Source organism: Lissotriton vulgaris, chromosome 7, assembly GCF_964263255.1.
Source record: "Lissotriton vulgaris chromosome 7, aLisVul1.2, whole genome shotgun sequence".
NCBI lineage: Eukaryota > Metazoa > Chordata > Amphibia > Caudata > Salamandridae > Lissotriton > Lissotriton vulgaris.
Genome location: NC_141695.1, coordinates 130,418,354 through 130,430,495, shown reverse-complemented (window position 1 = coordinate 130,430,495; position 12,142 = coordinate 130,418,354). Strand labels below are relative to the sequence as shown.

The following is a 12,142-nucleotide window of genomic DNA, read 5'->3' as shown; positions in this document are numbered from 1 at the left end:
GACGACGATCAGATCCTCAGCCGCATCACAGCAATCTTCAAACTCTTCCGTCATCGTCATGAAGGCACTCCTTGCAAGCCTCAGCATCCTCTTTGCTTTCATATCGAGAGGTCAGTTAAATCCCTCAGATTTTGAACCTTTGCAATGCTGAGATGTGATATTGCATGTAGTCTGCAGTGGTTTCTTCCATGATTTTCTTGGTATGTGTGTCATGGTAAGAATTGACCAGGGGAGATTTTAATACAAGTCTTTCCATTGGTTATGATGTTTTCTGGGTTCAATTACAAGATCATTGATTGATGCACTTAGAGATGTTCATTTCTTGATTATTTGACTAACACATCTTTAATTTGTCAACTTGAGAGGTCCTTGGAGGAGAAATGCAGATTGTTTACAACAAACTCCTGAACACCTCCAGAGCTTTTTGGCTTGTCAGGCACATGTTTTAGGTTCCAGTCACTGGCAACACAAACGTGTCAACTGACACTGCCCAGAGGAATTCTGCCATCTTGCATAAAAAGCTGAATTCTTCCAGATTATAGGCCCTTTAGTATCTGTTTTTTTGCACGACAGACAGGGCCATCCAGCCTGCAACTTCCACTGCCTCCTCTCACTAGCCTGAGATGAACTCTTTTAATGACATTTTGTTTGTAACTCCATCAACTTCTTCAAAATGAGTATTCTGTTTACAAAATACTCCCTCCAAGCTTTACCCTGGTTTCTGGTGAACCTGTGGTTGTATTTCAAAATATCATCAACAGAAATATCATCTGAGATAGATATTTATTTCTGACTCTCCTGTAAAAAAATATTGTCTCAATGTTCTTGTTTTTCTCCAGACAACTCAGGCCCCCTGCTGTTAGTGTTTTCATGATCGACGTCACAGTGCGTCTACCCCTGTGCCCAGTTTTCAGCCCTTGGGTGTCTTTGCACACATGTATGATTTGGTATTTAAATAGCCCTGCAGAGTAATGCAGTGCTATGCATTGTGTGGGAGACAGCCGATGGAGAAAAGGTTCTCTTGTTTTCCTTCATGTGCTTGGATGAACAAGCTCCCATGTTTGTCCCCTGCAGAAGATCGGATGCCCATGAAGCGCCCCAATGAATAATGAATACGTCTTTGATTTTTCTTAACTTTCTGTGGTTTTTCTACTTTGAGTGCTTTAAATTTTCCTCATTGACATACAAAGAATCTTCATTTCTAACCTGTTTGAAATGTATCCTAAATGCATTAGGAATTATTTCAGGCTCCTGACAACAGCCAGCACCGAGGCCATTAAATTGCCACCGTCTGGACAATGGTTTCACCTTTTTAGTAGGAGAGACATTAATACAGCAATTGACAACTCAACAAAGTTTCTGCATCTAAGCTTAGTTACCACAAGTTGCAGCTCTATTTTAAACACATTTTATAATGTTTTTTTTAAAATATACTTATTCAGCAGCAGAGGGTATATTATGTGGGTTGATCCACAGATATGCTAAAATAAACCTGCACAGCAAAATCCAGCTTTTTCCAGCGGCATTGGCTATTAACATTTAATCCATGTACTCGACCACTCATGCATTCGATAATTCACCAACTCAAACATTGCTGTATTCACCTAACTGTTGAACCATTACATTATATTCACTACCTCACCCATCCACACAACCGCACTTAAGCTGATACAAATCCAATCCTATTGGCTATCCCACTGCAAGGCTGTGCTTCTCTTCTGTTCAAGTAGCAATAAGATATCATTTTTGGTGGGTGGGCATTTGGTACATTTATCTGTTGTGCATTTCCTCCCTCGTCCTAATAAATTAATGAATAAGGAATTTTTCTTGCAGGAGAGTCACTGAGCTGCGAAGTTTGTTCGAACCTCAATGGCACAACATGTTCCGGCAACCAGACCGTCTGTGAAGGCTACGTAACCAGGTGCGACAACACCTACCTGGAGTTCACATATGGTAGGTATCACAGGGCAGCCTGCCAAGGCTGCGGTGAAGGGTCCCTCTTGTGTGGATAACAGGTGCAACACAGCAGAGTGGGGGTGCTTCTTTGAAAGGGATCCAGCGGGGTCAATGGGCCTGTCTGATGAGGTAGGGGTGCGGCACATGAGAGGCCAGCGAGGGAGAAACTGGATGCTTTGGTCTTCTGTAAGACAGAGAAATGTAGCCCAGGAAGCCAAACCTCTTTGTTGACATATATAATCTGAGGGTTTATGGAAGGCAAATGGATGGTAGGGTCAAACCATAGGGCACTGGTATACAGAAGTATAATGAAGCTCCAATGAGAGGGAGCAATGGTTAAAGATGGAAAGGTGCAGGTCCAATCACAATCCTCCATTGAAAATAATACGATGAAGAGCCTATCAAAGTATAGCTTCCCTTTGATGCCTCAGTGATATTCTATGAGAAGGTGACGGTCCAAGAACTGTACCCTAGATTCAAAACAAGGAAGAAACAAAACCAGGACTCATGAACAGATAATGAGAAGATGAAGCCCTAATCTCAGGGTCCAATAGAGAAGAACCATTCAATCACAGGACCACATTAAATGACTGATCAGAGGCTTTCATAAATTCAATGGTAGCCAGTGGGAAAGTGCATATCCAGTCATTGACCTGCTCACTCAGCACTTTCTAATTTCTGATTGAAAAAAACGAGAGCCAATGGCATGTCTCTGTTTCAAACATTGAAAGGACTTCATGAATTATGCTGATCTAATCGCGGGACCACAACAGGGACCAGTCTTCTAAAAGATCCATGAGCTCAACTGCAAGGATACTTGACAGATAATAGGGAATTGCAGGTCCAAACAATTCCCAGAGGCTACAAATATTAAATGCATGGTCCACCTCACGAGTCCCTGGTTTACAATATAACATTAGGGTTGTAATCACAGGGCCCAGTGACAGACAGCAGTGAGCTACTGGAAAAATATCCTACAATGAAACAAGTTCTTAACATTTATAAGATGTGTATGACTTTTGAAAGAGCAGCATTAGGCAATTTAAGGCTAGTTTAAGAACAGATGTGGGGTGGATAGGTACATGTCAGGGCACCCAGGACAAATGAGTACATAATGTTAAAAAAAATATATGATTTTACAAGATTTTATACACGAGGGGTTTCTAGATTTTCTTGTCTCTTTGCTTTTTCTCTAAGACTAAAATTAAGTGTGTGTGTGCTTGTCTCCCAGCAGTCAAAACTTCATCCAGTGACATGTAAATTAAAAGAGCATTCATGAGAGACTCAAGAGAAACATAAAAGAACATAAACAATATCCTTAAATAATTAGTAATCATAATGTTTATTTCCTGATATTTGTATTGTTTTGCCGCCAGTAATGTTGTAAGCTGTGGTTACCAAACCCCAAAGAATTCTAATCTTGATCCCATCTGATGCCTCTTTCTTCCAACACCCTACACTTACGACACCCTATTTGGCTCTTGCAGACTCTTTTCATCCCTACTTTCTCCCCTTTACAATTTTCTGCATCGTATTCTGCTCTTCCTCTCTCTATCTTGCAGGAAAATAAATTCCACATTCCAAAAAATGAGTAGTGGTGACAACAGCAGATGCAGAGAGTGCAATATGCTAGTTTTTAACTATTGTTGAGTGTGAAGAGCAGTCGATGTTTAGGCATCTCAGGAAGATCTGCAGCTCCCACAGCAGAAATAATAAACTTCAGGTAATCTTCCCCCACCTCTGGGATGCTAGCAGTCAGTTAGACATCAGCCTTGGTTTCACAGCAGTTTTTGTAGTACTCTGCAGAGAACTCCCTTCATTGGTCATGAAGGTCATGGAACTGGAACAAAGTGGAGTGGTTTGAGTCACATTGTCATACACATTTTCCAGATAGGGAATGTGGATCCCCTGGCTCAAACCATAGAACTTGGTTGAGGTGGGTCTTATTTCAAGTTTTGTCTTCAGGCTGCTCTCTAGACACAGACTAAGTGTAGAGTGATGCTTCTCATAGTAGATGGCTCTGTGGCTTTCTTTCTAATTGGAGCACACATGCACAATGATGTATGAGGTATTTTCATCTGGCTGTTATCTGTTCAACTGAAGTAGCATTAAAGGACAGACAAAGGGGCAGGACTGCCCTAGAAATGCCCTCACCCCACACAACAGAACTCTACTCCCACACCTCCCTTCTACCATCAAACAAATGGTAGTGTTCAGGAAAAGTAAACAGCGGTCCCTTAATATCAAAAGGCTTTATGACATTTTTGAAGGTAGGCCTGTCTCCAACCTCCTCACTTCTGGGTCTGGATCACCACTCAACAAGCAAAGGAATGCAGGCACTACAATGTCTCCTTTACCCTTTATCTGTCCTAAGCCAAGACAAGGGATTCCAACATGGATCCCACTACCTTAATTATACACTCAGCCCAAATATTAAACGTGTTAAATGCACTACACGTGCACACACTCTTGACATACACAGAGGGTGCCAGCACAACGTTTCAGGCATACACATAAACGCAGAAATGAACTTGCTCTTGGCCAAATGTAATTAGGATTACAAGCAAGAAAATAGCAGATATTATAAATCAATAGAACAAATAACTTTAGTGAAAACTCACACCTAGAAGAACGTCTATCACTGAAGAAAAAGGAACTATTTAGAGGTGGGTGTGAATAATGTCCACAGGGTTTGTGCAGTACTCAAAGTGAAGGCTGCCCCGGTGGCCCGTGCTGTATGCTGTGTTGGGTGGAAGAAAAATGAAAATGACTATTTAGCAGGTCAATGAATGACACCTGCAGACAAATGTGGATGTGCATATTTTAGATTGTGGATTTGGAAAAAACAATAGTCTAGTAAGACAGCTGAAGCTGTTTCAAAAGTCAGATATATGGAATTGCGTGCCCTATGAATTACATTTGAAGTTTTTATTTGCCATTTTTAAATTTGCAGTAAAACAAATTGTGATTTGTGTGATGAGAAAAAAAACTTCCAATTTCATGGGGTAGGTAAGAGCAGTGTTAGAGCTGCCCAACTCTTTTGGAGTGCTGGGGCCGAAACAAGACACACGCATTCTTTATGGGTGTTCTACAGAGCATAGAATTATGCAAATGGATAATTCAGCCTGCTTTAGAAATGTACCCTTTGTTTCTCTTTTGGGAAAATATGTTCACCATTCATAAGGCCCTTTGCCTACATCCCTATCATATCTAGGGGTGATAAACTGATCTACAACATTTTGGAAAGTGAGTAATGAATGATATGACCATTTCCAGGGCTAAAAAGGGTTTGGTTAGAATTTGGAATATCCACAAATGTACGAGTGTGTGGCACTTTCCAAACTAGGAAGACTAACAGCACCCTGTGTTGCACACTTTAGACCCCTTGTATGACATTCGTGCTGCGTATTAACAAACATCTATACGCATTGCTGATGTTATTACCTTAGCACCCTCAATTGTCACAAGAAGGCTCATCTGACAAGCTATATAAGGTGCTTCAGTGGACTAATGCATCTACTCTATGAATCTTTGTTTGTCCTCCTGATGCAGGGTCAAATTTGAACAGGTCTACTCAGCCTGTTATCTTTTAAGATAGATACAGGGAGTACCGTTGAGTTGGGCAGTAATAAATGTCTCTTATACAAATGCAAGATGACCCCAAGGAGTGAATGTGTGCTTTACAAACACAGGTTATGGTATCTGCAGAAAGTTGCCAAGTGGTGGCTAAAAGCTGCCTCTGTTGGAGAGAGCATCACAGCCTGTTTGTTTTGATCGAGCATTGATTTGCTGGGCATTCTTCATCATGGAAATGTGTTTTGTTGGCTTTTTAAGCCGAGTGACCTTATTGACTTTGTGTTTCCACAGATGGCGAAACAACATCAATGACCTTCAAGGGCTGTGCAGAGAACCAGAACTGCAGCAACTACTTCATGAGTGAGAGTATCAGAGGCTTCAAGTTCCGGATGCAGAAGAACTACTGTGAGCAGGAAAACTGCAACACAAGAGATCTTGTTGGTAAGTGGACATCAAATATTATACTGTACTTAGCTTTAAGGGTAATGACTCAAAACATTCTCTTGTTCATTTCAAATTCTTTGAAGAGCTCATACCTGTAAAACATTGAAACCTTGAGGCTGATCCAGAAGAAACAGGAGTAAGAGTGTAAGGAGTAAGTGTCCTCGTGTTACATAAGGTCTAGCTGAATCCACAATTCAAAACCTAAAGGGTCTGGTGACCTCATCAAAAGACAACTCTGAGCTAGTTCACCACAAATGACCCTCATTCAAGTGCTGGTCTTAGCCAGGAGGTTTCAATGACACACATTTTAATTTCAGTGGCTAAAGGGAGCAAGACAATGTGTAACTCCTGTTCCACCACGGACTCTGTGTATTCATCACTCTCATCAGTAGCATGCACCCATCTTCCTCTGTTTCTTTGTGTTGTGTCTGTCCATGAGTCTGGACATGTCTAATGTAATGGGTACAGTACTACTCAAACATTGGTGGAGATCACCTTTATCGAAGACCCAGTACGTATTTTGTAAAACAATAAGTGCCAGGATTCTTGTCCGGAGACCACTGCAGCTTGTACCACCCAATGGAAGTGTCGGAGCTGCAAATAACAATTCAGAATTTTAAACATAAAAATGACTAATGTCTGCCCCTAAAGGCTATCTTTTATCATCTGGATGATAGGCCTTAGTCATTTTTAATGTTTATAGAATTATTAAACAACTGTTGTTGTCTTCATCACAAAATTAGGCAAAGAGCACCACCATGTGGCTGAAAGGCAAACGTGCTGATGTTGACAATTTAATACCGATGTCAGCTACCGGAAACCACAGGTTCAAATTAAGCACTAAGAAGACCCATCATACTTTCCCAAAAATGTGTTCTGTACAACTGCTGTAGTATCTCCTACAATATCTGAGTTTTCTTTCATTATAACATCAACAAAGTTCAGCACCATTAATTGAGGGACGGTAGATCTCAATGTGACAATTTGCTTCTATGTTTTAGCTAAACTCACATAGTTTAACAGAATGTGTGGTGCTTTTATTGGGATGTGTCCCTAACTCTATTTGATTCACACTGCATGTGAACATATAATTGGGTTAGAGAGGCAGAGTCATGGAAATATTGCACTGCTTCAAATGTATAACATTTAGTAGGTAGTAACCTATAATTGGCTGCCCAGAGGTTTTGGAGTGGTTATGTATTTGAGAAATGCACTTCCCTTTCCCCTTACAGATTAGAATGCTTACATGTGTATTTACATAAAAATGGTGTTCACATTCAGGCACACTCATCTGTGTCTGTACACGTAGAAACAAACAGGTATGCAAAGAATTGACAAATGAACATCCCCCACACACACACTTTTATGTGAGGGGTGGTTGCCTGATATTCTGCTTGGTGTTCATGGTATATAAAATGGAGTAGATCAAATATAGGCCTTAGTACCATAGTGTAAGTGACCTGAGTAAGTATCCATCCCACCCAGCAATGCACAGAATAAAGTCAGGTTTACCCAAACAAATTTTAATTTTCCTTTTCTCTGGCTTCACAGTACCACCCAGGAACAATACGCCCAACGGAGTCCGATGCCCCGTGTGTCATGCTGAAAACGCCACTACCTGCCACGCTAATGAAACCATGGAATGCACCGGCCTAGAGACCAAATGCATGGATTTTGGAGGAAAGATACGCCAATATGGTATGCTAATCCATCCTGATTTTAGGGGTATTGGACTAAGAAGGGGCTGTGTATGAGAAGGGATCACCTACAGTCTGTTAGTCAGACAGGAATGTGATCAAAGTGCGTGATTTAAAGTGAGATGAAATACAGGAAGTCACATAGGGAACTACATTAAAGAGTCTGAGTCTGGTTTTCCTTATGAAAGAAGCAGACAGGTGGCAAAGAACATTACCTTCTTCCCAGAACCCACAGGTTTTGCCACAGAAAGGCTCTATCTACTCAAACACATGGTTCACAATGAAAAATGCTGTGCTTTGACGTTGAACAGTGCCCTGAAAGATTGGCCCATTAGTGTGGGCCCACAGGCAAGGACCTTCCTTAAAAGCACTGTGTGGCAGGAACAGGGTCACCTCTCAGAGATATATTTATTGATTCAAATCTGTACCTTTTAATCTTTTGAGAACATGTTCCTCCCCCTCATATGGAAACTCCTAAATAGAGTCAGATCATTCTTTCTCTCAGTAAGGCAGACTACCTAACTCTTTTTATCACCCAACACCTTAGAGGCCATTTGCCAACGTTCAATATTACATACCTCGTGCTGCTTTTTACATTTCTTCCTACATATAATCACTTCTTTCCATTCTGTAGAAGATCTAAATTATTCCTATTAAGTTCCTGCTCATTCTGAATCACACCAGTGTTTTTTGCTCATGGAAGACTGTGGCAGAATAAAATTGGAAAATATAGGTTCTATAAAAGTAAAACATGTTCAGCACTCTGGCTTCCCTGGAACAGAGGGGTTGTACCTTTTATCACTTTATCAAGTCCCCTCCGCATCATCCATGGTTGTAGTGGAAGTCTGCATTATAAGAGCTAAGCGTCAGGTAAAAATGGGGTGGAATGATGTCTGATTATAGCGCAAAGTGGAAGAAGATCATCTACCTGGTATCCCAAAATCTGGGGACATTTACATTTCTACACTTAGTTTTTGTAATATTGAGAAGTTTATGAAGAAGGCAGAGGGTTGTAGCCAGTGCATGGAATCAATAGAGATGTAAGAAGAATAAATGCTGGTATGCATGTGGACAATCAGTGTGTGTTTTTTGTTGCATGCGCAGAATTGTGTTACACGTCCTTTTCTAGTCTAATGTTATCTTGTAAATTCCAGAGAAATATTAAACAAATTCGAGAGTTGCATGTAAATATTAAACATTGTGTATCTGGAAATATATGTGGAAAAGACTTAGGGGCAGATTTATGTTAACTGGCGCATCCCCAGGGATGCGCCAGTTAATGTGCGCCACAGTGCGCCACAGCTACGCCACCCATGTTACGCCACATTTACAATGCGGCGCACCATGGTGCAAAAACGGCACAGATGCGTGACGCATCTGTGCCGGAAGTGTGGCGCATTGCTGGAGTTGCGTCGCAAGCACGACGCAGCTCCACCAAGACTCGGGGGTGCCCCATCTACACAATGCTGCGTCAAGACGTACGCCTCATAGATTTCACTCAGCCACTTTCAGGAGGCGTTCCTGCACAGGAGCCCCCCCCCCCCCCGCCACCCCCTGCGCAGGAAAGCCTCCTTATGGCGCAGGGCTTTACAACGTGACGCATCTCCTAGATGCTTCACATTGTAAATAGGGCGCATTGTTTGCGCTGCCGTTGCGTCAAATAAAGTGACGCAATTGCGGCGCAAAGAGGCACAAGGGCATCATAAATATGCCCCTTATATTCTAGTATCCTTTCATTGAGAATACCTCTTTCACAATCCATATTCATTGGCTAAGGTTTAGTGGATTCAGAGACGTGGCCAAGCCAATGTCCTTGATGTTAGGCATGGTAAGCCGCACCTCCAGCCCTTATCTTGACCCATCTCTTTTTCTCTTTACAGACCAGATCTTGATAGTCGCCTCCAAGACCTGTGTCAGTGAAGACCCTTGTAAACAACCAATAATGTATTGTTCAGATGGTCCAGCAGTAGAGATTGAGCACTTTAGCTGTTCTGACGGTGAGAAATATTCCTAAAGCAACGGCAGGTCAACATCTCCAGATCAGCAATTGGTTTCCTTTCCACAGCAAGAACTTTCCGCCTAAGACTTCTGAATCTATTGAGTATGCTCTTCTAGAAGTATTGTCTCTTGGTCAACCAGCCATTGACCTCTTGTCTCAGGCCATTTTACATACATTGATTTTAGCACAATCTGCCAACATCATTGCATCTTAGTACAGCCATGGTCGTCAATTACAACATGCTACTAATGATTGGTTTGGAAAAAATGGTCAGTGATTGTCACACTTTTATCATATATTTTCTGTGATAAATTTACCAGGGCATATAATATCAATGTATGTGTTTCCACATGATGTGCTGCCTTCACGAAGACATATGAAGTTAGTATTGATTAGAAATGGCTGCACTGCACACATGAGGACATGTGTCATACAGAGTTGAAGGGATGTAGATTTCAAGCCGGGAATAAGTGACGGAAAGTCAAGTGTTTGTACTAACAGCAGAATGCCCCATCATTTGTGATGGGAGGATGAATTCACCTTTGCAGCACATATTCCATGAAACTAAGGGTTCAATCAAGCTTTAGAGCCATGCTTTTCAAGTTTACATCTTCAATTTGCTCCCACACATTTATTTGGGATTCATAGATGTAAATTGGCAGCTGGCAGTCTGAATGATTGGGAATTCAAATACATTTGAAATGAAGTCATTCAAATATATTTGAAATGAATATTCCTTTCAATCTAACTTACAGACTGGAGTTGGCCAGAAACTCACATTGTCCACAAAGTTGACTGTCTGGCTTATTTAAAAGCTTCCACACCGGGTGGGAGTTCAAAGGTATAAGGAAGATGATGCCTCAATACAGACTGGCGAGTTGGTCTGGTTATATTAGTTTTGAAAACTCCATCATCTCCTTTGGAGTGAAGGCTCCGGCAAAACTAGCAGACCAAGATGCAGTACGATCAAACACTAACTTTTGAAAATAGGTTGCTATTTTGTAAAAGTCATAACAGGTCTGCTTTGTACTGTGACATGCAAAAGGATGTTTTTATTGTTATTTAGTTCTTTGGGCTTGAGGCACTTTTACCTGGCAATCCACAGATGAACTGACCTGATAAACCTAGAAGACGTTAATGCAGCAATGGGCATGGTTTATTTGCTACTGTAATATCTAGTAATGGAACACTTCTGGAACACAGAGCTGCTCTAAATAGACTCCTTGATGTTCATTTTAAAAAATATGAAAATTATATTCTGCAATCTGTTTTGAATTTTTCCCTATATATTGTTGCCCATTTTTGGGTGATAGGATGAAATTTACAATAAAAATTTAAATGGAATGATGTGGTTCCTGGACTTTCTTCAAAGGGGTGTGACCCCCTTTCTCCGAATTCTCCACCAATAAAGTTTTGTTGCTGTAATCACCTGTACAACTAAAATCCACATGTCAGAGCTATTGTGATTCACTGAATGTATTGTGCCAGGGACTGCATTGCATTTTCAAGGGTTCATCTAGTTTATAGAAAACCAGTTCTCTTTGCCCAGTCTTGCAAAACAATCACCAGCAATAGACACTGTAGAATGTTGTTTTGATTGATGATGTCAGTTGAGGTTTTGAGACATACTGTGACATCATTCAGCAATGACCTCTTTGAAATCACATGCACCTCATTTGAACATGATTTTAGACTCTTAAATAAGTAGTAGTTGGCATCTTTTTTCACACAGCAAGAAAAAATATATTTACTGTGGTTCACACAACATTAGTAGACATCTGAATTTGTCAACATCTAGAAAATAACTATTTTAGTGATCATTATTATTCATATTACTATTAATATTATTAGTACAGTTCTAGAGAACACTGTTACCTAGGAATGTGTCCTAGTAATGATAACTGTCAGAAGTAGATAATATGCAGCTTAAATATAGTTTATAGATCCAGGTTTAAACTTCTCTGAACTTGATTAGGCCAGAACTGAAATAAAGTGAGATAGGCAGAGGTATCCCACCTGGATCGAAAAGGCCCTTCCGCCATTTCAGGTATGAGTAAACTTTGATACCACTAAAATATTGCCATCTGAAGAGTGTAATGTGCTCATTTGACAATACCACTGCACTTTTGTCTTTAGGTATAGAGGTCAAACTCCATTAAAGCTTTTATGCACCGGTCATAAGGATTAAAAAATAATCCTTTTGGGTACCTGCAATGATGGAAGGTGGTTTATTAGTGGGATTAAGTAGTGGCCTACCTCTAATTTTACATCCACAATCACAATATAAGTACAGTCAAGGTCTCAATAAATTATTCCATTGCACAACCCTTGGTAGCTGGTTGTGAGCCTGCTGGCTTACCTTAGGAGAAAGGCGAGTACAACATTTAAAAAAAGTAATACATTAAATAGGTAAGACACAATAAAAAATAAAAATCCAACATCAAATTATACAAATATGAAATATTTTTAT

The 12,142-nt window shown here is 40.6% G+C and overlaps 1 protein-coding gene across 1 annotated transcript; it reads left to right on the top strand.

Moving 5' to 3' along the window:
- LOC147700989 (phospholipase A2 inhibitor and Ly6/PLAUR domain-containing protein-like) lies at positions 1-11,016 on the top strand. Its single transcript, XM_086929814.1, has 5 exons — positions 1-110; positions 1,834-1,953; positions 5,824-5,973; positions 7,528-7,674; positions 9,554-11,016. The coding sequence occupies exons 1-5, from the start codon at positions 59-61 to the stop codon at positions 9,685-9,687; spliced, it is 603 nt and encodes a 200-aa protein (XP_086785940.1). The 5' UTR covers positions 1-58; the 3' UTR covers positions 9,688-11,016.
- Positions 11,017-12,142: the final 1,126 nt, after the last annotated feature.

What these genes read in the sequence shown, in the direction of transcription:
- LOC147700989 (XM_086929814.1), top strand. Translation starts at nt 59, where the DNA reads ATGAAGGCACTCCTTGCAAGCCTCAGCATCCTCTTTGCTTTCATATCG. An exon ending in CTTTGCTTTCATATCGAGAG is followed by an intron (nt 111 to 1,833) that starts GTCAGTTAAATC and finishes TTTTTCTTGCAG; the next exon opens with GAGAGTCACTGAGCTGCGAA. An exon ending in CTACCTGGAGTTCACATATG is followed by an intron (nt 1,954 to 5,823) that starts GTAGGTATCACA and finishes GTGTTTCCACAG; the next exon opens with ATGGCGAAACAACATCAATG.